We start from the raw sequence: 26,508 nt of genomic DNA on the forward strand, positions 1-26,508 counted from the left end.
ACCCTCCTAGACGTTTTAAATTATGGCCTTTGGAATATGGAACCACATGGATTCTGGCTGGGACAAAAAAGCTTTCAACCATTTTATTTTAATTGTTCCAATCATCGATTCAAAGTCTAAAGCTTTAATTCCGCCTTTATCATATTCTTTAACAAGCTGTGACTTTTTAATGTAGTGAGTTTTATTTCTCCACAAGAATTGGAAAATAATTGAGTTTTTTAATATTGGCCGAAGAGACAAAACATGAGTGGCATGGATAAATAAGTTTACCTTCTGCTTTAGTAAGAAGAACTCTGCCAAAAATAGTAAGATCTAGTTAACCAACGACTGAGAGATTTCTTCATATCTGTGATACGGTTACAAATATTAAGATCTTCTCTCCTGATATAATTGTTAGATAATGTTACTCCTAAATATTTCACTTCAGGTACCACTCTAATAGAGTCAATAATGTAATCATCACATGAATGGATAGGGAGTAATTCACATTTTGAAAGATTAAGAGATAACTCTGATGCTTTTGAAAAAATTGAAATTGTGTTAAGAGTTTCCTTTACCATGGATTTATTCTTTAGGAAAATGGATGTGTCATCCACAAATTGACTAATTTTAAATTCTTTGTCAAAGAGGGTAATGCCTAATATTTTGTGATTCTTTATAATAAGCGTTGTTAAAACTTGGGTGGTCAGAATAAATAATTTTGGGGAAATAGGGCAACCCTGTCGAATACCACGTAAAACCTTAAACCTAGGGCTCATTCCAGGGTTCAAAGATACAGAACTATAGATGTCCGAATAGAGCATCCTAATTATGTTGCAGAAATGTTCACCAAAACCCAGAAATGTTAGAGTTTCCATTAAAAAGGAATGTTCAACAGTATCAAAAGCCTTATAAAAATCCAGAAATAGTACGAGACCTTCAGTATCAATAAACTCCTGGTAATCGAGCATATCCAATATCAGTCTGGTATGGTTATGAATACTTCTTCCCTTAATAAAGGCTGATTGACATTCATCTACTAGTTGATTCAGACCTGAGTTTAACCTGTTAGCATAAACATGTGCTAACAGTTTGTAATCATTACATAGTAGGGTAATAGGTCTCCAATTATCCAACAAAAGATTATTTTTATTTGGTTTTGGAATTAAGGTAATAAGGCCATGTTTCATGGTTGGCGAAAGGTTTCCTGCTGAAATGCAATCTGTGAAAGCCTTATAAAGCATTTTTTGCACATCTGACCAAAAATATTTGTAAAACTCTATGGTTATACCGTCCAGCCCTGGTGATTTGCCACCAGACATTTGCAGTAATGCACTATCTAATTCTTAAATTTTTAGTCGATCGTCCATATACTGTTTAAAAGGATCATCTATTGGCTTTTTGAATTCTGTAATTTTACTAAAAAAGTTATCACAATTTTCTCTAGAAAACTTTGAGTTATATAAATTGCTATAAAAAAGTCTAATTTCTTCGTTTATCTGGTCTTGATTTTCAATAGTGACATCATTAACACTCAGTTTTTGGATTCTCTTTTTCACTTGTCTTTGCTTTTCAAGATTGAAGAAATAAGAAGTGTTTTTCTCTCCTTGCTCAATCCATCGGGCTCTCGAACGAATAAAAGCTCCCTTAGCTTTTTCCAAATACATATTGTCTAATTGAGTTTGTAAATTGTTCAGTTTAATTTGCTCATCCAATGATAACTCAGCTTTAAGGCATAAATTATTAATTTCACTTGTCATCTCTTGTTGTTGTTTTTTTTTCTTTAATCTAGAGGAGTATTTACTGGAATTATGCCGTACACATTCACAGTAAATATGTATTCAGTATGATAGCTGTCTAGCAGAAGTTAAATCCATTTCTCACTTATTCTGACAATGTACTTAACCCCCTAATAAAACAACCCAATAAAAAGAGTTGTTAAATAATAGTGAAGTCACGTTGTAATTACAATAACTCATCTCTCTCTCGTTTTATTTTTGAGCTTTGCCAAAAGCCACTGTGTCAAAGTTGTCCTACTTGGGTTGCCGTCCGGAGTTGTCCAATATGGCGGACCATCTCGCACATGCGCACTGCAGATCGGGCAGAGCTGCAGATCGGGTAGTGACATAATGAACTCATTAATGATGTTCTGCTGCAGACACGTGTAGAATCAGATGCAGGATACATGGCTCTTTTAGGGAGCATTTAAAAAGCGTTTCTATTTGGATTGATATTTTGTTTTGGTAAAAGGTTTTGTGAGCTTTTTTTCCTCGTCGATATTTTGTTTTGAAGAGAAGAATATTTTGGTAAGTTGATGTTTGATGCTGTGAAACACTTGCATTACAAGCTGAACAAAACACATAAGCATGGTTGCCGGTACACATTTTCAAAATAAAATAGCACTGTTATATAACGACCGATTTAACTTTAACAACAGTCTCGTAACATAACACTGTTGTACGAAACCCTATTATATATGTTTATTTCAACTATCATTTTGCCGTTTGGTTGCTCTTCTCTTTGTATAAAAGTAAATACAAATCTACGCCGCTTTTATTTTAAAGGCGATGCTGGATATTCTAGTCTGGCTTGATGTGGGTTTTTCGAAATGCAGACGGTTTTTTATATTTTAACTCAATTATTGAAGTCAGTTACTGTTGACCGTGTCCGTTTTCTACCCACCGACACTTCAGAAGCATTTATTTTGGGTGTCTTATTGTAATTATCGTATTATCCCTAACAGTTAGCCCGAAGCTAATCGCGCTGGCGGTAATACTGTGGTACTGTGGCTGGATTTATTCACGCGAGTATCCTGTGCGGGCGGTTACTCTCTGTTCCCTTTATAACATAACGGAATGAGGAAGTCCCCACCCGCTCGGCCCACACTGTGTTAAATCAAACGTTCCTTATGTACCATGCGTGAGGATCTGTTTTGTGAAGGATTAAAAAACTTCTATCTTTTAACTTCATTAGATTATTATAAAACGGTGGTTTTACGAGGTAAATGTGCATTGTTTATATGATAATCTAATTTATATATTCTGGTAGAAAGAGCCACGTTGTAGAACAAGGACATCGAGGTTTAGCCATTGTTATGGTTAGCTAGCTTGTCCTTCATATACATGCTTTCTAACTTGGCCTCATGTGAGCTACAACACATTACTTTGTCAGATATCTTCATATAAATGCAAGTATAATGTTTAACCTTTGTGTCAAAAAAATGTCTATATGTATATTTTCTACATTTAAAATACCTTGTACAGTAATGTTTTATCTAGTACAAAAGCCTTACAAATGATAATACTACTGATGAAGCAGATACTATAAACTCCAATACTAGTAGATATCATCCTTGAATCTTCGTAGAATATTGTTTTGAATCTATTGTTTAATGTTTTTCTTTGTCTTATAATGATTTGGTTCCCATGCAATTCAAAATGCTTTACTTTTTTGCTTTTAAATTACCCCTTAAGCCTTTTTTTAAATGTCTTATTTATACTAGTACAATAGCCTTATTGTCAGCTACATGTTGTTGCTTTCATTAGCTGTTAAGATCAACCACCATGCATAACCACCTGTTTCATAGAAAATACTAAAAACTACAAGTACTAATTACCCTTAATTAATAGTTTTTTATAAATTATTTTAATGATTTCTATTTTTCTGCTCGGTATAATTGAAATGTCTTTCTTTCTGTTATATTCCAATATTGATAATGGCTATTTTTCCTTTCATTGGTTCCTTTTCCACAGGTTTTCTCCCATCTGCAGACACCAGAGTGGCATGATGAAGTACATCCTGGTTACTGGAGGAGTGATCTCAGGCATCGGTAAAGGCATCATAGCGAGCAGCGTGGGGACGATCCTGAAGTCGTGCGGTCTGCATGTGACCGCCATCAAGATCGACCCGTACATCAACATAGACGCCGGCACGTTTTCCCCCTATGAGCACGGTACGTCCCAGGAGATGATGATTCAGCACATGTATATTATATTATACCGCAGCATGTTGTAAACGTGTTGTGTTTGTCGCGCAGGGGAGGTGTTCGTGCTGGACGACGGCGGCGAGGTGGATCTGGATCTGGGGAACTACGAGCGCTTCCTGGACATCCGGCTGACCAAAGACAACAACCTGACCACCGGGAAGATCTACCAGTCGGTCATCAACAAGGAGAGGAGGGGGGACTACCTGGGCAAGACTGTGCAGGGTAACAACATTCTGTTTAAGGACTAACTCAAATGTACACAGGGATTTTTGAAAACTTGTTTTTAGTTTTGTTCCTCCAGATTAGTTCTCTGTTTGTTTAAATGGACACTGAGAGACTCAATTGAAGCTTTGTCGAGACCATTGATATAATAGTCTCTCGTTATACCTCGGAATAATCGATTATTATACCATGTATAATTGATTATCTAAAAAAAATGGTCTACAGTAAACTGCATTTACAAAACATCATGGGACGTTAATTTAAAAGCTCACAGCTGACGCCATGTAGTAGTTAATTTAACATGCTATAGTGCTGCTAGCATGATAACTATCATGCTTTAGTTATATAACAGGAAATGTTTAGATGATAAGATTTAGGTCGAGATTTCAACTCGACCCAACACGTTTCCTGTTCTAAACCTCCCGCCGCGAGGGGTTTCACAAAAGCTTTTTTTTCAGGAACCTAAATCACTGTGTGTCGACAAAAAAGTTAAACTACATTATTAATTTGCAGCAAGCTCTGTCGTTTATTCTCTGTAGTCACAATACGGTGTTACTAACATAAATAATAATATGCTTCTGTCTCTTCCAGTGGTGCCACACATCACAGATGCCATCCAGGAGTGGGTGGTGAAACAGGCGAAGGTTCCCGTGGAAGATGACGGCGTAGAACCTGAAGTCTGTGTAATAGAGGTATACATGCTCCATAACGTGGACCACTACATGTTATTAATTAAGCTTATTTAAGGCCTTTGCTAATGATGTGTTTCTTATGTTATCGTGCGTCTGCTTGCAGCTGGGCGGCACGGTGGGAGACATCGAGAGCATGCCGTTCATCGAGGCCTTCAGGCAGTTTCAGTTCAAAGTGAAGAGAGAGAACTTCTGCAACATCCACGTCAGCCTCATCCCTCAGGTGAGAGAGATGCGGTTGTACAGGTTTGCACCTGCACAATGACTGCTTAAAGTACGAACAACCGTTCAGCCTGGAGCACAGAGTGAGTCGGATTATGTTCAGGTACAAAACAAACCTGAGGGACTTTTTTTTTCTAAATCTCTAAAAGGTCAAATGTCACTTGTTTTGCATCAATCTTGATACAGGGTACTGATTATATGTTATAGTTTAGATGATGTATATTTATAATTTACATTTTTTTACTATGTTCAATCTGAATTTACTTTAATATAAAACAATTCTATATTGATTCTGACTTTTCTACATCCAACTCACAGGTTTATCCTTGCTTTGAGAAGAAGGATTATTAATGTTCCCCTTTTAGAAGTGAAGATACAGTCATTTGTTCTGGGGATGTCTTTTTCGAACCTCAGGCCTGAACAACAGGCTCGGGGCTCAACTGGTTGAAGTGAACTAGCGATATCTATTATCTACCCAAAGTGTTTTTATGTCTAGTATTTTATCAAAGAGCCTGTTTTGTCCAGGTGTGTCATGTTGGATGTTTCAGTTGAACAAACATGCAGACTAATAATGGTGTGTGTGTTGTTGTGTGCAGCCCAGTGCGACAGGAGAGCAGAAAACCAAACCCACACAGAACACGGTCAGAGAGCTCAGAGGACTCGGACTGTCCCCCGATCTGGTGAGGCTCGCTGTGTGTGTGTGTGTGTGTGTGTGTGTGTGTGTGTGTGTGTGTGTGTGTGTGTGTGTGTGTGTGTGTGTGTGTGTGTGTGTGTGTGTGTGTGTGTGTGTGTGTGTGTGTGTGTGTGTGTGTGTGTGTGTGTGTGTGTGTGTGTGTGTGTGTGTGTGTGTGTGTGTGTGTGTGTGTGTGTGGTGTGTGTGTGTGTGTGTAGTGTGTGTGTGTGTGTGTGTGTGTGTGTGTGTGTGTGTGTGTGTGTGTGTGTGTGTGTGTGTGTGTGTGTGTGTGTGTGTGTGTGTGTGTGTGTGTGTGTGTGTGTGTGTGTGTGTGTGTGTGTGTGTGTGTGTGTGTGTGTGTGTGTGTGAACTCTGTGAATGATTATTGCATTTCCCTAATGTGATGCACGTGTGTTCAGTTTGCATCCGGCTTTACCTCCTGCCAGTGTTTCTGGGTTTCACTGATGTTCCCTCTCTCTCTGCAGATCATGTGCCGCTGCGCCACGGCTCTGGAGAACTCTGTGAAAGAGAAGATCTCCATGTTCTGTCACGTAGAACCTGAGCAGGTACGTCTCTCCCTGCAGAACCTTTAAAGGTGTCCTATTATGCAAAATCCACTTGTTCATGTCTCTTCTACATCAACATGTGTCCCCTCTTCTTCTTGTCTCTTCTACATCAACATGTGTCCCCTCTTCTTCTTGTCTCTTCTACATCAACATGTGTCCCCTCTTCTTCATGTCTCTTCTACATCAACATGTGTCCCCTCTTCTTCATGTCTCTTCTACATCAACATGTGTCCCCTCTTCTTCATGTCTCTTCTACATCAACATGTGTCCCCTCTTCTTCTTTTCTCTTCTACATCAACATGTGTCCCCTCTTCTTCATGTCCTCTTCTACATCAACATGTGTCCCCTCTTCTTCATGTCTCTTCTACATCAACATGTGTCCCCTCTTCTTCATGTCTCTTCTACATCAACATGTGTCCCCTCTTCTTCATGTCTCTTCTACATCAACATGTGTCCCCTCTTCTTCATGTCTCTTCTACATCAACATGTGTCCCCTCTTCTTCATGTCTCTTCTACATCAACATGTGTCCCCTCTGTGGAAAGAGACTCTGAAAGTTCCAGGAACAAAGATTCTCTCTCTTTTTGATCCATTTCTATAAAAACCTGTCTGAAAATGAGCTGATCAGATTTTGGCCACTTTATGATGTCATAACGATGTTTTGGCTTGAGTTACCATTAGCCAATCACCAACCAAGGTAACCCCCCCCCCCCTGATCTGTTTGGTATTTAGAGTCAATCAGAGACATGTTCTGGATATATCTGAGACCTGTAATATATTGATGAAGAACAGTCTAATAGGGGACCTTTTATAAAAACCCATCCAGACTCTTTCTGAACGTGTTCCCTGTCCTCAGGTGATCTGTGTGCACGACGTCTCCTCCATCTACAAAGTCCCTCTGCTGTTGGAGCAGCAGGGCGTCTGTGGCTTTCTGACCCGGAGACTCGACATGCCGATGGAGACCCGGCCGCGACGCATGCTCACCAAGTGGAAAGAGATGTCCGACAGGTGAGCCACCCAGAAATCAAATAATTTCTTGAAAAATTTAAATTAACCTGATCAAAAGTTGAATTTTAAAAACCCCATAATGTGATTATTTCCTCAATATAAATTTCACTTAACCTTATTGGCAGTGCAAAAGAAAATATTTAACCTTATTGAAATTGTAATAATAAAAAAAATACTGTAATAGTGTTCCTGAAAGTGTAATAAAACGTGCACTTTGAAAGATGGAACATTTAATTAAATAACCAATAATGTAATATTTATTTCTAAAAAGAGAAAATAAAAAAGACGGTATGCCTTGTTTTTATTAAAAGTTTAACAAAAACCCAATAATGTATTACCTTGACCAACAGTGTAGGAATATGTCCCGACACATATTGTAGTTAACAATTATTCTGATTATACAATACCTTCTAACAGGAAATAAATCACTGGAGATTCAATCAATCAATGTTTATTTATATAGCCCTGTTACGTTCCCTTGTAGATCTAGGGGTACCAAGGGAAGTAGCGACACACAAGATAGCCGGACGAGAGAAAAAGGAGAGGAAACTGAATGCTGAAGGAGTTTAAGTGAGGTTTTAATTGGTAAATAAGTAAGGCGGCTCACCAGCCAAATTACAAAACACTCTTACAATAAACACACAACTATGCTGGGTCTCACACAGAGACATGCTGCACACATGCAGCCAGATGAGAAGGCGAGAAAAAGCCTCTCACTGCCGTCCTCCTCCGGTCCTATATGGAAGCCCTGATTGAGGATTGGGAGCACCTGGGGAGAGGCTGCACCTGGGGACAATCAGGCTGCACCTGGGGAGTCAGAGGGAGAGAGAGAAAAACACACCCACGACCACACAAACACTACGGCACGTAACAAGCCCAATATCACAAATGTTACATTTGTCTCAGTGGACTTTACAGTTTGTACAAAATATCAGTATGACAATACGACACCCTCTGTCCTTAGACCCTCACATCGTACAAGGAAAAACTTCCGAAGAAAACCCACAGTTTAAAGGGAAAAATGGGAGAAACCTCAGGGAGAGCAACAGAGGAGGGATCCCTCTCCCAGGACGGACAGACGTGCAATAGATGCCGTGTGTAAATTGAAAAGATAATACATTTGCAACATAGGTAGTCCAAATGTTTGGAAATGCATGTGTGTATAATAGGAAGATGAATCCACGAGGATATCCATCCAGGACCTATGATCCAGGACCACAGCCACGACTCAAGATCCAGGACAGAGGAGCGCAGGATCATCCATGACTCCGGATCCCGGCGTATACAGACACCAAAAAGAAAGACATTTGGGGAAGCTGGGTTAATCGGAACATGAGAGTACACAGGTATAGACAGAGAGAAGGAAGAAGTAAGATGTCCCCCGACAAACTAAGCCTATATCAGCAAAACTAGGGGCTGAATCTAATCAGCCCTAACTATAAGCTTTATCAAAAAGGAAGGTCTTAAGCGCACTCTTAAAAACAGATAGGGTGTTTGCCGCCCGAACACAAACTGGAAGCTGATTCCACAAATGTGGAGCTTGATAAGAAAAGGCTCTGGCTCCCATTGTACTTTTAGAGACTCTAGGAACAACCAACAACCCTGCATTCTTGGAACGCAATGCCCTAGTAGGACAGTAGGGTATAATGAGTTCTTTAAGGTAAGATGGCGCCTGCCCATTAAGGGATTCAAGATGTTTATTGTAATTTGTACACAGTGTAAATGGACTGTACTTATATAGCGCTTTATCCAGGCTTTAAGGCCCCTCAAAGCGCTTTACATACTACATATCATTCACCCATTCACACCCATTCATACAGAGCAGTGTACCTTAGGACCTAACATTCACACACCGTTGGCCATCGGGAGCAACTCAGGGTTAAGTACCTTGCCCAAGGATACATCGACATGTTGACTGCATGGGCTGGGATCGAACCCACAACCTTCTGGTTGAAAGACGACCGCACTCCCTCGCAGCCACAGTCGCCCCAGTGTACTTATGACACTGGAAATCTTAGGTCACAGGCTCCTCCAACAGTGCAACACAAAACAACTGATAATAGTGCAAGTTAATAATATAAAATTGAATATAATAGGAGTTGATAACAGTTCAGTTTGTTTAATGATCCATTCTGTACTATTAACCCCCCCTCTGTGCTCAGGTCCGACCGGCTGCTCGAGCACTGCTCCATCGCTCTGGTTGGTAAATACACAAAGTTCTCCGACTCGTACGCCTCGGTGATCAAAGCTCTGGAACATTCTGCGCTCGCCATCAGCCACAAACTGGAGGTCAAGGTAAACACCACGATCACTTCTCAATAAGGTCTACCTTTTATTCCCGTCATAAATCAAGCCACACACCATTTAGGTAACAACTCCAGTATGAGGACGAACATTATACTGACACATTAAGAGCTGGAACGAGCCGTTTAGTGGAGAAAGTGAATACTGCTGAATACACATACTTTACAGAGATGCTGTATGCGAAACCGATGTGAGTTTGGAACATTGAACAATGTAAATCTATTCTAGTAGACCTCAACAATGGAATTATGATCAGTGGAAATGGCCATGACATGTGACCTTTAAAACAGAATGTCTTGAATTTATATTTAATCAAATAGAAATATCTTTACTAGCAACACTGCAACGCCTTTTCAAATGTTGAATAGTTAGCATTAAAGACTTCTGATGAACGTAAAACAATTAAGCTCCACAGTCAAAGTCATACAAGTTTAAGCTAAATAACAACCAATAACATGACGGTGATTTCCTCCTCAGAACATCGACTCAGCCAATCTGGAGCTGTCCACGCTGCAGGAGGAGCCGGTGAAATACCACGAGGCCTGGCAGAAACTCTGCAGCGCCGAGTCAGTGCTCAATTTATTAATCTGTATTTATAACACATATTATGCAAAGCCCTCTTCTTCATGTCTCTTCTACATCAACATGTGTAACCAAGGTAACCCACCCCCCACCTTATCACCTGAATCTCCTCCTAGAGCACCATTGAGTTCTTTGTTACCAAATATCTCTCTGAGGGGCGTGGGGAGGGGCTCCTTATTTTCATCTAACGTAACAGACAGAGAATCAGCACTTTGGAAACAGGGCTAAAACAGAGGGGATTATGGGTAATGCTACAATGATCTGTTTGGTGTTTCAGCCAATCAGAGACAGGCTCTGTATATATCTGAGACATATAACATATTGATGAAGAACAGTATAGCAGGGGACCTTTAAATGTGTATTAACACCCCTCTGTATCTTCAGTGGGATCCTGGTTCCTGGAGGGTTCGGGGTCAGAGGAACTGAAGGAAAGATTCACGCCATCAACTGGGCGAGGAAACAGAAGAAACCCTTCCTAGGTCAGGAGAAAGATATCTTTCTGACCTGCTGCTATACTTACAGATGAGATGTTTTAAAATGTCTGACGTGTACCTCTGGTTCTGCAGGTGTGTGTCTCGGGATGCAGTTAGCTGTGTGCGAGTTCGCCAGGAACACACTCGGCTGGGCAGGTAATCAAACTCTCCTGGGGTTCTCATTGTTTTGGGTGTGGCGTTTTGTATTTGTCCGAAATCACTGAAATCTCGAGAAACTGAAGAGCAAGCTATGGTGTCGGAATCAGGTTTATTACCAGGTACATTTACACATACAAGGAGTTTGCTTTGGTGTCTGGAGGTGTGAACATAAATAATATAAGAAAATAAGTTGCAATTCAAGGTAAAAATAATAATACTTAAGACAAGTATTAACACCAAATTTAAATATACAAGGATCCTTAAAAGCTAGAAAACGAAATCACTCAGTGTTGCACCCGTTACAATGCTTATGTTATATTTTTGAACACTAGATGGCGTAGTGGGGCATTTATTTAAACAATATGAAGACACTTAAGCTTTAGAATAATTAGCATTTTCAAACTGCTTTATAAATTGGGAAAAGAAAAATGTCGACAGTCATTAATACTTACCCTTATCTTATCATTCATTGCTAAGTTTAAAAAACTGACTTCTGTTTTCTCCTTAGACGCCAACTCCACTGAATTCGACCCCGACACAAAGCATCCTGTGGTGAGTCCGTTGTTAAATTCAGGAGTGATATACGTTTTGTTTTTACCTGGAAAGTGCATTAGATTCAGATTATCCTTGTGATCCCTGCAGGTGATCGACATGCCCGAACACAACCCGGGTCAGATGGGCGGCACCATGCGGCTCGGGAAGAGACGCACCATCTTCATGACCAACAACAGCGTGCTGCGTGAGAGACGCTTTATACCGATACCTAATGTGTTGTTGTTGTTTACCTGCTGCTAACAGCCTCTCTGTGTTCCAGGAAAACTCTACGGAGACGTAGAATATGTGGACGAAAGGCACAGACACCGCTTTGAGGTACGTTCACCTGCAGAGTTTAACAACACTTAGATCCTTTACTGAAGTGACGCAATACGACAAAATACATATGTGACCTGCTCTATCGAAATCAGTCGCATTGACCCGAAGACACATTTTGATTTAAATACACTGTTGGAAAGAGGAGATTCCTAGCTTTGCTTCCGACTGACTTCGATAGAACGGGTCACATATACAGTGGGGCAAAAAAGTATTTAGTCAGCCACCAATTGTGCAAGTTCTCCCACTTAAAAAGATGAGAGGCCTGTAATTTTCATCCTAGGTACACTTCAACTATGAGAGACAGAATGAGAAAAGAAAATCCAGAAAATCACATTGTCTGATTTTTAAAGAATTTATTTGCAAATTATGGTGGAAAATAAGTATTTGGTCAATAACAAAAGTTCATCTCAATACTTTGTTATATACCCTTTGTTGCAATGACAGAGGTCAAACGTTTTCTGTAAGTCTTCACAAGGTTTTCACACACTGTTGCTGGTATTTTGGCCCATTCCTCCATGCAGATCTCCTCTAGAGCAGTGATGTTTTGGGGCTGTTGCTGGGCAACACGGACTTTCAACTCCCTCCAAAGATTTTCTATGGGGTTGAGATCTGGAGACTGGCTAGGCCACTCCAGGACCTTGAAACGCTTCTTACGAAGCCACTCCTTCGTTGCTCGGGCGGTGTGTTTGGGATCATTGTCATGCTGAAAGACCCAGCCACGTTTCATCTTCAATGCCCTTGCTGATGGAAGGAGGTTGTCACGATACATGGCCCCATTCATTCTTTCCTTTACACGGATCAGTCGTCCTGGTCCCTTTGCAGAAAAACAGCCCCAAAGCATGATGTTTCCACCCCCATGTTTCACAGTAGGTATGGTGTTCTTTGGATGCAACTCAGCATTCTTTCTCCTCCAAACACGTCTAGTTGAGTTTTTACCAAAAAGTTCTATTTTGGTTTCATCTGACCATATGACATTCTCCCAATCCTCTTCTGGATCATCTAAATGCTCTCTAGCAAACTTCAGACGGGCCTGGACCAGGGTTTCCGCTAGGATTTTTTCTCGCCGGTCAAATGTCCGGACCGAATTTATTTTACCGGACAAATTTGAAACTTACCGGTCATGTTTCAATAATGATAATAATAATTGTGTAGCAGAGTTTCCGTTCGCAGGTAATTACCGGACTATGACCGGATATGCTGATGTTTAAAACTCAGTTAATGGGAGTCATTTTTATATCGCTTCAGTTTATAATCGTAACAGATGGAAGAATTCAGATTCATTTTTCAATAAATGATTCCACAAACAACATCATTATTATATTCAAACAAACTAATTGTAGTAGATGAAGTACATTATTCAAACGTTTACATGATTTCTTCACACCAAGCTGCTTACCTATTACAGATTCAGTCTTCCCAGCCTGGTGCAGGTCTACAATTTTGTTTCTGGTGTCCTTTGACAGCTCTTTGGTCTTGGCCATAGTGGAGTTTGGAGTGTGACTGTTTGAGGTTGTGGACAGGTGTCTTTTATACTGTTAACGAGTTCAAACAGGTGCCATTAATACAGTTAACGAGTGGAGGACAGAGGAGGCTCTTAAAGAAGAAGTTACAGGTCTGTGAGAGCCAGAAATCTTGTTTGTTTGTAGGTGACCAAATACTTATTTTACAGAGGAATTTACCAATTCATTCATTAAAAATCCTACAATGTGATTTCCTGGATTCTTTCCCCCCATTCTGTCTCTCATAGTTGAAGTGTACCTAGGATGAAAATTACAGGCCTCATCTTTTTAAGTGGGAGAACTTGCACAATTGGTGGCTGACTAAATACTTTTTTGCCCCACTGTATGTGCCGTGTATCAGAGGTTATTTAAACAGATCCCACCTCACTGACAGTTGTGTATGTTTGTATTTCATTACGTTGTTGTCCCGTGCAGGTGAACCCGGAGCTGAAGAGCCACTTTGAGGAGAAAGGTCTCCGCTTCGTGGGTCAGGACGTGGAGGGAGAGAGGATGGAGGTCATCGAGCTTGACGGTGAGAGGAAGAAACAAAAATAAAATGTCTCGGGGTTTTAAAGTAGGGCTGCACGATTTTTGCATTTGACTGAGTGGTGCAGGGATGTCGTTTCTGTAATGTTCCCTGAATGCAGCATCTCCCTGATTCAATGGGATTTCTGTTTGAGAACAAAACGTTAAATCTCTTCAGCTTGTGTCACAGACCTTATGAAAGGATAACAACCAAAAACACATTCAGAAAACCATTGACTTCCAGACTAGGGGACAGGAAGTGGTTAAAGCTAAGTCATGTCAGGGTTTTAGGACTCGACCTGTCACCACTCGGTTTGTATACTGATGGTGTTTTTGACTGGACTGTGTTTCTGTTTTCAGATCATCCGTACTTCGTGGGGGTTCAGTACCACCCAGAGTTCACCTCCCGCCCCATCAAGCCCTCCCCCCCGTACCTGGGTCTGCTGCTGGCTGCCGCCGGGAAGCTGCCGGGGTATTTAGTGAAGGGCTGCCAGCTATCACCACGGTACACACAATAAATACTACCTACTACTATTACTACTACTACTATTACTGCCGGGTATTTAGTGAAGGGCTGCCGGCTATCACCACGGTACAATACTATCTACTACTGCTGCTACTACTACTACTACTACAACTACTACTGCCGGGGTATTTAGTGAAGGGCTGCCGGCTATCACCACGGTACAATACTATCTGCTACTGCTACTACTACTACTACTACTGCCGGGGTATTTAGTGAAGGGCTGCCGGCTATCACCACGGTACAATACTATCTGCAACTGCTACTACTACTATTACTATTACTATTACTGCCGGGGTATTTAGTGAAGGGCTGCCGGCTATCACCACGGTACAATACTATCTGCTACTGCTACTACTACTACTACTACTGCCGGGGTATTTAGTGAAGGGCTGCCGGCTATCACCACGGTACAATACTATCTGCAACTGCTACTACTACTATTACTATTACTATTACTACCGGGGTATTCAGTGAAGGGCTGCCGGCTATCACCACGGTACAATACTATCTGCTACTGCTACTACTACTACTACTACTGCCGGGGTATTTAGTGAAGGGCTGTCGGCTATCACCACGGTACAATACTATCTGCTACTACTGCTACTACTACTACTATTACTGCCGGGGTATTTAGTGAAGGGCTGCCGGCTATCACCACGGTACAATACTATCTACTACTGCTACTACTACTACTACTATTACTGCCGGGGTATTTAGTGAAGGGCTGCCGGCTATCACCACGGTACAATACTATCTACTACTGCTACTACTACTACTACTATTACTGCCGGGGTATTTAGTGAAGGGCTGCCGGCTATCACCACGGTACAATACTATCTACTACTGCTACTACTATTACTACTATTACTGCCGGGGTATTTAGTGAAGGGCTGCCGGCTATCACCACGGTACAATACTATCTGCTACTACTGCTACTACTACTACTACTGCCGGGGTATTTAGTGAAGGGCTGTCGGCTATCACCACGGTACAATACTATCTGCTACTGCTACTGCTACTACTATTACTGCCGGGGTATTTAGTGAAGGGCTGCCGGCTATCACCACGGTACAATACTATCTACTACTGCTACTACTACTACTACTATTACTGCCGGGGTATTTAGTGAAGGGCTGCCGGCTATCACCACGGTACAATACTATCTACTACTGCTACTACTACTACTACTACTACTATTACTGCCGGGGTATTTCGTGAAGGGCTGTCGGCTATCACCACGGTACAATACTATCTGCTACTGCTACTACTATTACTGCCGGGGTATTTAGTGAAGGGCTGCCGGCTATCACCACGGTACAATACTATCTGCTACTGCTACTACTACTACTATTACTGCCGGGGTATTTAGTGAAGGGCTGTCGGCTATCACCACGGTACAATACTATCTGCTACTGCTACTGCTACTACTATTACTGCCGGGGTATTTAGTGAAGGGCTGTCGGCTATCACCACGGTACAATACTATCTACTACTGCTACTGCTACTACTATTACTGCCGGGGTATTTAGTGAAGGGCTGTCGGCTATCACCACGGTACAATACTATCTGCTACTGCTACTACTACTACTATTACTGCCGGGGTATTTAGTGAAGGGCTGTCGGCTATCACCACGGTACAATACTATCTACTACTGCTACTACTACTACTATTACTGCCGGGGTATTTAGTGAAGGGCGTCGGCTATCACCACGGTACAATACTATCTACTACTGCTACTACTACTACTATTACTGCCGGGTGGTATTTAGTGAAGGGCTGTCGGCTATCACCACGGTACAATACTATCTGCTACTGCTACTACTACTACTATTACTGCCGGGGTATTTAGTGAAGGGCTGCCGGCTATCACCACGGTACAATACTATCTACTACTGCTACTACTATTACTACTACTGCCGGGGTATTTCGTGAAGGGCTGCCGGCTATCACCACGGTACAATACTATCTGCTACTGCTACTACTACTACTATTACTGCCGGGGTATTTAGTGAAGGGCTGCCGGCTATCACCACGGTACAATACTATCTGCTACTGCTACTACTACTACTATTACTGCCGGGGGTATTTAGTGAAGGGCTGCCGGCTATCACCACGGTACAATACTATCTGCTACTGCTACTACTACTACTATTACTGCCGGGGTATTTAGTGAAGGGCTGCCGGCTATCACCACGGTACAATACTATCTGCTACTGCTACTACTACTACTACTACTGCCGGGGTATTTAGTGAAGGGCTGTCGGCTATCACCACGGTACAATACTATCTGCTACTGCTACTACTACTACTACTACTGCCGGGGTATTTAGTGAAGGGCTGCCGGCTATCACCACGGTACAATACTATCTGCAACTGCTACTACTACTATTACTATTACTGCCGGGGTATTTAGTGAAGGGCTGCCGGCTATCACCACGGTACAATACTATCTGCTACTACTACTACTACTACTGCCGGGGTATTTAGTGAAGGGCTGTCGGCTATCACCACGGTACAATACTATCTGCTACTGCTACTACTACTACTACTGCCGGGGTATTTAGTGAAGGGCTGCCGGCTATCACCACGGTACAATACTATCTGCAACTGCTACTACTACTATTACTATTACTGCCGGGGTATTTAGTGAAGGGCTGTCGGCTATCACCACGGTACAATACTATCTGCTACTGCTACTGCTACTACTACTACTACTACTATTACTGCCGGGGTATTTAGTGAAGGGCTGTCGGCTATCACCACGGTACAATACTATCTACTACTGCTACTACTACTACTACTATTACTGCCGGGGTATTTCGTGAAGGGCTGTCGGCTATCACCACGGTACAATACTATCTACTACTGCTACTACTACTACTACTATTACTGCCGGGGTATTTAGTGAAGGGCTGTCGGCTATCACCACGGTACAATACTATCTGCTACTGCTACTGCTACTACTATTACTGCCGGGGTATTTAGTGAAGGGCTGTCGGCTATCACCACGGTACAATACTATCTACTACTGCTACTGCTACTACTATTACTGCCGGGGTATTTAGTGAAGGGCTGTTGGCTATCACCACGGTACAATACTATCTGCTACTGCTACTACTACTACTATTACTGCCGGGGTATTTAGTGAAGGGCTGTCGGCTATCACCACGGTACAATACTATCTACTACTGCTACTACTACTACTATTACTGCCGGGGTATTTAGTGAAGGGCTGTCGGCTATCACCACGGTACAATACTATCTACTACTGCTACTACTACTACTATTACTGCCGGGGTATTTAGTGAAGGGCTGTCGGCTATCACCACGGTACAATACTATCTGCTACTGCTACTACTACTACTATTACTGCCGGGGTATTTAGTGAAGGGCTGCCGGCTATCACCACGGTACAATACTATCTACTACTGCTACTACTATTACTACTACTGCCGGGGTATTTCGTGAAGGGCTGCCGGCTATCACCACGGTACAATACTATCTGCTACTGCTACTACTACTACTATTACTGCCGGGGTATTTAGTGAAGGGCTGCCGGCTATCACCACGGTACAATACTATCTGCTACTGCTACTGCTACTACTATTACTGCCGGGGTATTTAGTGAAGGGCTGTCGGCTATCACCACGGTACAATACTATCTGCTACTGCTACTACTACTACTATTACTGCCGGGGTATTTAGTGAAGGGCTGTCGGCTATCACCACGGTACAATACTATCTGCTACTGCTACTGCTACTACTACTACTACTACTATTACTGCCGGGGTATTTAGTGAAGGGCTGTCGGCTATCACCACGGTACAATACTATCTACTACTGCTACTACTACTACTACTATTACTGCCGGGGTATTTCGTGAAGGGCTGTCGGCTATCACCACGGTACAATACTATCTACTACTGCTACTACTACTACTACTACTATTACTGCCGGGGTATTTAGTGAAGGGCTGTCGGCTATCACCACGGTACAATACTATCTGCTACTGCTACTGCTACTACTATTACTGCCGGGGTATTTAGTGAAGGGCTGCCGGCTATCACCACGGTACAATACTATCTGCTACTGCTACTACTACTACTATTACTGCCGGGGTATTTAGTGAAGGGCTGCCGGCTATCACCACGGTACAATACTATCTGCTACTGCTACTACTATTACTGCCGGGGTATTTAGTGAAGGGCTGCCGGCTATCACCACGGTACAATACTATCTGCTACTGCTACTACTACTACTACTATTACTGCCGGGGTATTTAGTGAAGGGCTGTCGGCTATCACCACGGTACAATACTATCTGCTACTGCTACTACTATTACTGCCGGGGTATTTAGTGAAGGGCTGTCGGCTATCACCACGGTACAATACTATCTACTACTGCTACTACTACTACTATTACTGCCGGGGTATTTAGTGAAGGGCTGTCGGCTATCACCACGGTACAATACTATCTGCTACTGCTACTACTACTACTACTATTACTGCCGGGGTATTTAGTGAAGGGCTGTCGGCTATCACCACGGTACAATACTATCTACTACTGCTACTACTATTACTATTACTGCCGGGGTATTTAGTGAAGGGCTGTCGGCTATCACCACGGTACAATACTATCTGCTACTGCTACTACTACTACTATTACTGCCGGGGTATTTCGTGAAGGGCTGCCGGCTATCACCACGGTACAATACTATCTGCTACTGCTACTACTACTACTATTACTGCCGGGGTATTTCGTGAAGGGCTGCCGGCTATCACCACGGTACAATACTATCTACTACTGCTACTACTACTACTATTACTGCCGGGGTATTTCGTGAAGGGCTGCCGGCTATCACCACGGTACAATACTATCTACTACTGCTACTACTACTACTATTACTGCCGGGGTATTTAGTGAAGGGCTGTCGGCTATCACCACGGTACAATACTATCTGCTACTGCTACTACTACTACTATTACTGCCGGGGTATTTAGTGAAGGGCTGCCGGCTATCACCACGGTACAATACTATCTGCTACTGCTACTACTACTACTATTACTGCCGGGGTATTTAGTGAAGGGCTGTCGGCTATCACCACGGTACAATACTATCTACTACTGCTACTGCTGCTACTATTACTGCCGGGGTATTTAGTGAAGGGCTGCCGGCTAACACCACGGTACAATACTATCTGCTACTGCTACTACTACTACTATTACTGCCGGGGTATTTAGTGAAGGGCTGTCGGCTATCACCACGGTACAATACTATAAATACTACTACTATTACTACTACTACTGCCGGGGTATTTCGTGAAGGGCTGCCGGCTATCACCACGGTACAATACTATCTACTACTGCTACTACTACTACTATTACTGCCGGGGTATTTAGTGAAGGGCTGTCGGCTATCACCACGGTACAATACTATAAATACTACTACTAATGCTAATACTACTATTGTTGCAGGGGTATTCAGTGAAGGGCTGCCGGCTATCACCACGGTACAATACTATCTACTACTACTACTACTACTACTACTACTACTATTACTGCCGGGGTATTTAGTGAAGGGCTGCCGGCTATCACCACGGTACAATACTATCTACTACTGCTACTGCTACTACTACTACTATTACTGCCGGGGTATTTAGTGAAGGGCTGCCGGCTATCACCACGGTACAATACTATCTGCTACTGCTACTGCTACTACTACTACTACTACTACTACTACTACTGCCGCCGGGGTATTTCGTGAAGGGCTGCCGGCTATCACCACGGTACAATACTATCTACTACTGCTACTACTACTACTACTACTATTACTATTACTGCCGGGGTATTCAGTGAAAGGCAGCCGGGCATACTATACATAAATATACTAAAGCATATTTAAGGAAAGGAGGATCCTCTTTGGGAAATATATCACTTCCATTTTTTTCCAAGTTTCCCTTAATTGTATTCTCATGCAGAAAGAGATTATTTCCATAACAAAGATATAATGTTTAAAATCGTACCAGTAATATACTAATGGGCTCTTTTTTTCTGTAAGCTTTAACACTCAATATTCCAAATGGGTATTTTGTTTTTGGAGTTAGTGGATAATTAAACAGTCTTTCTGATCAGGTGATTAATACCTGTTGTTTGTGTTTCCTGCAGTGACACGTACAGCGACACGTACAGCGACCGCAGCGGCAGCAGCAGTCCAGACTCAGAGATCTCAGAACTCAAAATGCCTTCACTCTCTAATGAATGATTTTGAGGTGCAAAATAAAATGTTTGTGTTTTCAGATGCAAGTGTCTTAATTGACCTACAGATGGTTTGAGGTTTCAACAAACTGAAGCACACTTTATCTTCAGTTGGACAAATGACACCAAAGATGGTTTCATGCCTTTACAGTTTTTTCTTTCATATCAACGTTTTCAAACCTCACCTCCTTCAGTTTGACAGTTTTGCAGCTAGGCACATTGAAGAATGACAATAAAGTGATCAGCGATATTTCTTTACTATGAGGACATGTGCACCTGATGTAATAAAAATAACTGAATTATGCGCAAATGTTGGTATTTGTGAAATGTCTTGAATTAAACCCTGAGGTAAACGTATAAGCCCTGAAGCTATAGGAGCTGCACACGGCTCTTATGCAAGAATGGAGGTAGAGTTTACATTTAGTATATTTGGTCAAATACCCAACCCAGTCTCACGGCATTTCGTGTTATAGTCACGAAATGTAATCTCTTGATCACCAACGTGTTCACCAACACGATTTTCCCCCTTTTTTCGTGTCACACAGAACGATTTTAAAAGCAATGTATTTCTATTGGTATGTTTTGTGCCTGCACCACGTCTTGGAAGACCGGAAGCTGTGTGGTTCATAAAAACATTCTTACTCAATATCAAGCCACGATTGTTTTTATTTTAAATCGTATTTTGTCGGACTTTTTTTTTTCGTCCGTGAGGAAAAGAAATACAGAGCCTCAGAATACTGAAATATCTCATTTGTTATTTGGTGCAGGCACGAAACATTCTACCAATAGAAATACATTGCTTCTAAAATAGTGTCAGAATACTGAAATCTGTATTTTCTTCCTTCTAATTTGTTATTATTTACATTGCTTTTAAAATCGTTCTGAGTCACACGAAAAAAAACGGGGAAATCGTGTTGGTGAACACGAATCAATAGATTATATTTCGTGACTATAACACGTAATGCCGTGAGACTGGCTTGCAACACCACATGACTTCTGATCGAAACATTGGTCAGTTGTTCCTCAGTTTGCAGCTGCCACAGTGAGATAAATGAGAATAAAATGGAGTAGAAAGGTGGACATTTCCTGATGCAATGAATAAAAGCAACCTTTTTAAATCTCACATCCTCAAATTAAATGTGACATGAATATGAACCAAGTGTACAAGCCCTCACCTAGCTACTGGGTCTAGACTGCACATCAGTGTTAGGAAAGGTACTTTGTTTTTGGATGAGTCATTTTGATAAGTTAATATTTGAAGTTTTGTCAAGCCTTCATTGCACGTGCTGAAACTTGAAGACAGGTTACCTGTGCTTCAGTTTTATATTCAAGCTAGACATGATCCCTGGACAATGTTCACCTTTTTCAAAAATAACCATGAATTGAAAACAAGCCCTCAGTATGTGCTGTGTCGCTATTATCAGGGGTGCACATACTTTTTTGCCCTGGTTCTCAAAGGAGCACCTGGAGATGTTGCTTGGTGCTCATCCTTAAAATGAAATAAACCGTAACTTTTGAGGGGGTCTTGACTTTATTTGCCAGACACACGGCACTGAACACACATGCAGAGGTGAACACAGAACACACATGCAGAGGTGAACACAAGACAACATTAGCACGAGCAGCAATCCTACAAGCTGTCATCACTCCCCTCCTGACTGTTCTCCTCACTGTCTTCCTCTCTGTCAGACATGGTAGCTGATGATGTAGGCCTACTACTTTCTCTCTGGTTGAGTCTGTGATTAGCTGCTTGCATCCACAAGTCAACAGCTGGTTTTGGGTCGAAAGTCTCTGTCATCTTAGACAAGTGGATGTAATAAAATAAGTACTGTATGTGAACATAACCAATAACCTACCATAGCCAATAACAAATGAATGTAACTTATTTTATTTGTGTTGTTCATTCATATCTTATTTTACCTTAACATTTATTTATTTATGCATTTTTTTTTATCTCTCCAGTTTTAAAGGATATTTTTGGTTACTGTCCTATAGTATACATTGGAATGATTTAAAACCTGTTTATCCCAATAATTATAAAGGAGTGCCTTGGAAATATGTGTTTACATAAATTGTGACCAAACCGTTTGAACTTAGACTGAGAGTCCTCACCTCACTGAGCTGTAGTTAACTTATCAGCCTCTCAGTCTGACTGGAGAGGACTCTCACTCCACATTATTGTAGAAACATCTTCTTCTTATCTCCGTTAGAGCAGCTAGCACGGCACCAGATTATAATAACAACAGCGCTGGTACCGGTGCACCCTCCCTCTCTCCCTCTCTCCCTCGCATTTGGCTGTGAGCTGCGGGCGCCAGATAAGCCAACATCCCCCATTTTCATCACTTACAGCGCCCATCGTACAGGGCAAATGAAACGTGTAACCGGGGTGAAAAGGGTGTTACATTTACTTAATTATGAATATTGTTACATCAAGGCCGAAAATTAGGATGAGCCCCAACGGTCAAAATGTTTTTTTCCCTCCCAGAACTGCCAGCGCAGCAACTCCCCAGATCTGGCGCCCTAGGCGAACATCTAGCCAGCGCTACGGGCCGGCCCTGAGTTCATATCATGGTTCATATGCAACTCGCAAATATCTCTCTCTCTCTTTCTCTCTTCTCTCTCTCATCTCTCCTCTCTTTTCTCTTTTCCCTTCTCTCTCTCCCTCTCTCAATGTTGGTACGCAAATGCGCTTTGTTTCAAATGACCCGGTGCTCTTTTTTTGGCGGAGGTGCGTAATATGCGCACCTGCGCACCAGTTATGTGCAGCCCTGCCTATTATACTGTTTTTCATCAATAGCCTTCATTGCCTTCAGATCATTGCAGCATCCCATAACCGCCCGTTTCAAAAGTGCTGTTTGGAAAAGTACATAAATTATATTTTCATTTAAATAATGTACTTTCTATACCCTGCTTCATAAACAATACTGACATCCCTGTGCTCCTCCGAGTCTGTCTCACAGTCCAGGGATGTGAGGACAGCGCGAGGACACAGACAAGGAGGCTGCTTCACTTCATAAAGGAAATGGCGGTCAATATTAACAGCATAGGAGCTAAAACGCTTAATTACGTGTTAGAGAAAGTCAAAGATCATAAGAAAGGTTGACAAAGATGAGGCTGTTAAATGGGAAGCGGAGCCGCAGTGTGTAGAAAGAGACAGAGATAGAGAGAGACTGAGCTGCACAGTGCAGCCATCAGCTGATCCGGAGCAGAGAGAGAGCTGCGGTCATCCTGTCCTCACAACTCTTATAAATCCGGGTACTGGACAATTGTTATTTGTTCTTACTCTGTACCTGGTTTTGCTTCCCAAACCTGCCACTGTGCTCGTTACACGCCCCGCCCCGTCTAACAGTACAGAAAGGGGCGAGATGCATTTCCTTAGTTTCGGTTCTGCTTATCGATTCCTAACATTTCTAAACTATGGAATCGAAATGTTGGAACCGGATTTCGGTACCCAACCCTACTAATGCCCCCCAGTGCAGTCCAGAAGACCTGGCAGAACCTACCCCATCAGCTGTGGCCTGTGCCCGATACTGGCAGAACGACATCTGAGATTGCTACGGACTCGAAGAAGAGTGGCGGCTTCAACCCTCTACAGTTTTCTCCCGACAGCAAGGACTCTTCAGCTGCTGGGATGCATGTTCCTCGGATGAACTTCTTTACTGAGAAAGCTGCCAAACTGGCTCAGGAACGACATGCAGCTCCAGTACAACTCACCTTGGCCTTACAGTAAATAGGTTTATCAACTGTTTGCAGTGCATTAACCCTTGCTTGGTGCTCGGGTCAAATTGACCCGATTTCCATTTTCAATGAATAAAAAAAAATATAAGGATATTTTCGTTCAACCTGAAACGCAATGGCCGGGGCTTATTTATTGTGAAGGACATGTGGAATTGTTTTAATTTTTTCCACTTGTGATAAAATGCCCACCCGCATTTATGTCCTTCATAAGAGGTTCGGGTCAATCTGACCCGGATACAATACCAGGCAGGGCCGGACTGGGACAATAAATCAGGCCGGGAATTATACACCCAGCCAGGCCACTACCAGTTTTCTTTTGTGCCATTTTCCTGGATTTATTTGTCAATATTTACAGCGTTGCTGCCCATAGTGATAGCCCTAAACTTTAAATCTACTACCCCAGAATAAACATATGGACATGGGTCAATATTTAAAAAAAAAATTGCAAATCTATTTAGGAACCTATCCATGTGAACATATTTTAAGTGGAGGTGGACCTGAAATCCTCTAGGGGGGTCTGGGGGCATGCTCCCCCGGGAAGATTTTTTTTTAAATGTTGGACTTAAATGCATCAATCTGGTGCATTTTGAGGGGGAAATAAAGAGACTACACCCATATGAAACAGAACTGTACACATTTAAATAATCATAAAATCTTAAGAACATGGCCATAACCAATGACATATGACAATATGAAAAACATTGAAACTTATTTAATTTTTTTTGGTTCATTTATAGTTGTGAGTGTGTCCTGTCTCCCCCCTCTCCCCCCTGCTCCTCTTTGGCAGCAGCAAAGACTAGTTTTAGCTCTCAATACGTTTTTAAAGTTTATCTTACCTTTTTTCACCTAGTTAACATTTTTTTTTTTATTATTCATGCATATTTTACTAATCACTCCCCCTTCAAATGAAAATATGTGTTTACATAAATGGTGACCAAATCGTTTGAGACCCACAGAGAACTTAGACTAAGTTAACTATCTAAACACTCAGAGTCCTTTACCTCACCTGAGCTGTAGTTATCAGTCTCTCAGTCTGACAGCAGAGGAATCCTCCACCTTGTCGACAGCTCATTATATCCGTTAGCGCAGCTAGCTAGCACCAGATGCTAACAACAACACTACAGGTAACCGGTGCGCGCGCTTTCTCGCTCGCTCGCGCCACACATACCCTCCCGAGCTTGAATGACACACAGAGACCAATCGAGGGCATTCGTGTATGATCTGTATGAAAGTGGCCATGTCGACAGGCCACATCATGTAGATAGCCAGTCACCCTCTGTGAGGCAGAGTCAGACCCACATTTGCACAGCGTTACGTTCACAATACATACATAACAAATTTCCCAGCAGGCCACTTAACAGGCCAGGCCATCGGGAAACCTCCCGGTCCTCCCGATGGCCAGTCCGGGCCTGATACCAGGACAGACAGACAGAGAAAAACACACAGAAAACACACAAACTAAAGACACACACACACACACACCACACACACACACACACACACACACACACACACACACACACACAGAAACACAGAAACACACAAACTAAAGACACACACACACACACACACACAATCGTATGCACAGAGAAGCTGTTTGATCCTGTTTTCCCTTGATCTTTACTCTTTGTAGTGTGTACACAAAACTATCCTAGAACATTATAAACATTTTAGATCTTCCAGAAATGTATACACATTTTATATGTTCAGGCACTGTCCCCCCTCGCACCTGCACGCCGGAGGAGGGACTAAACAGAGACATAACCTCACATTACAGTGTAGTGCAGCAGAACTACAATTATCTACCAACAAAATGGCCAAAAGATATTCTGCTCAGAGTCTTGGAGCTAATAATGGATGAGAGTGAGTGGAATGCTTTAGAACAGTGTTTCTCAAACTTTTTCATACCAAGGACCACTTAACCAATAAAAAAACACTCGCGGACCACCTAACTCCACAAATATCCCAAAACACATCGTTTTTCTAGAACAGATTATAAATCGCCTGGAAATGGTGCAAACAAGTGGCAACATGTGTGACGAAGGTGTTGTGCTGGGCTTTATCATGCAATATAAAGTGAAACTTAAGCTCGTTCCATTGCGGAGATATTCCCGCGAGAGTGCGGAAAACTTAAATGTATTTATTTATTTCAAATGTGAAATGTTACCAATATACTCACGGACCTATAGGGGGCGCTCACGGACCACAAGTGGTCCGCGTACCATACTTTGA

At 42.1% G+C, this 26,508-nt stretch overlaps 1 protein-coding gene across 5 annotated transcripts; it reads left to right on the forward strand.

The window, feature by feature from the left end:
- The first annotated feature begins 2,055 nt into the window (after positions 1 to 2,055).
- ctps1a (CTP synthase 1a) lies at positions 2,056 to 20,848 on the forward strand. Of its 5 annotated transcripts, XM_034236703.1 has the most exons (19): positions 3,145 to 3,166; positions 3,732 to 3,931; positions 4,016 to 4,186; positions 4,778 to 4,878; positions 4,982 to 5,098; positions 5,694 to 5,777; positions 6,256 to 6,336; positions 7,191 to 7,342; positions 9,505 to 9,637; positions 10,124 to 10,212; positions 10,613 to 10,707; positions 10,795 to 10,857; positions 11,369 to 11,412; positions 11,503 to 11,599; positions 11,675 to 11,730; positions 13,668 to 13,764; positions 14,118 to 14,262; positions 19,759 to 19,793; positions 20,449 to 20,848. In XM_034236703.1, coding segments are annotated over exons 1-18 (1,740 nt in total). In that variant the 5' UTR covers positions 3,145 to 3,164; the 3' UTR covers positions 19,772 to 19,793; positions 20,449 to 20,848. The 5 variants fall into 5 exon arrangements, with proteins under 5 accessions (XP_034092592.1, XP_034092593.1, XP_034092594.1 ...); XM_034236701.1 differs by lacking the exons at positions 3,145 to 3,166; positions 19,759 to 19,793 and adding an exon at positions 2,056 to 2,285; XM_034236702.1 differs by lacking the exons at positions 3,145 to 3,166; positions 19,759 to 19,793 and adding an exon at positions 2,812 to 2,979.
- The last annotated feature ends 5,660 nt before the right edge of the window (positions 20,849 to 26,508 follow it).

Source organism: Gymnodraco acuticeps, unplaced genomic scaffold (assembly GCF_902827175.1).
Source record: "Gymnodraco acuticeps unplaced genomic scaffold, fGymAcu1.1, whole genome shotgun sequence".
Lineage (NCBI taxonomy): Eukaryota > Metazoa > Chordata > Actinopteri > Perciformes > Bathydraconidae > Gymnodraco > Gymnodraco acuticeps.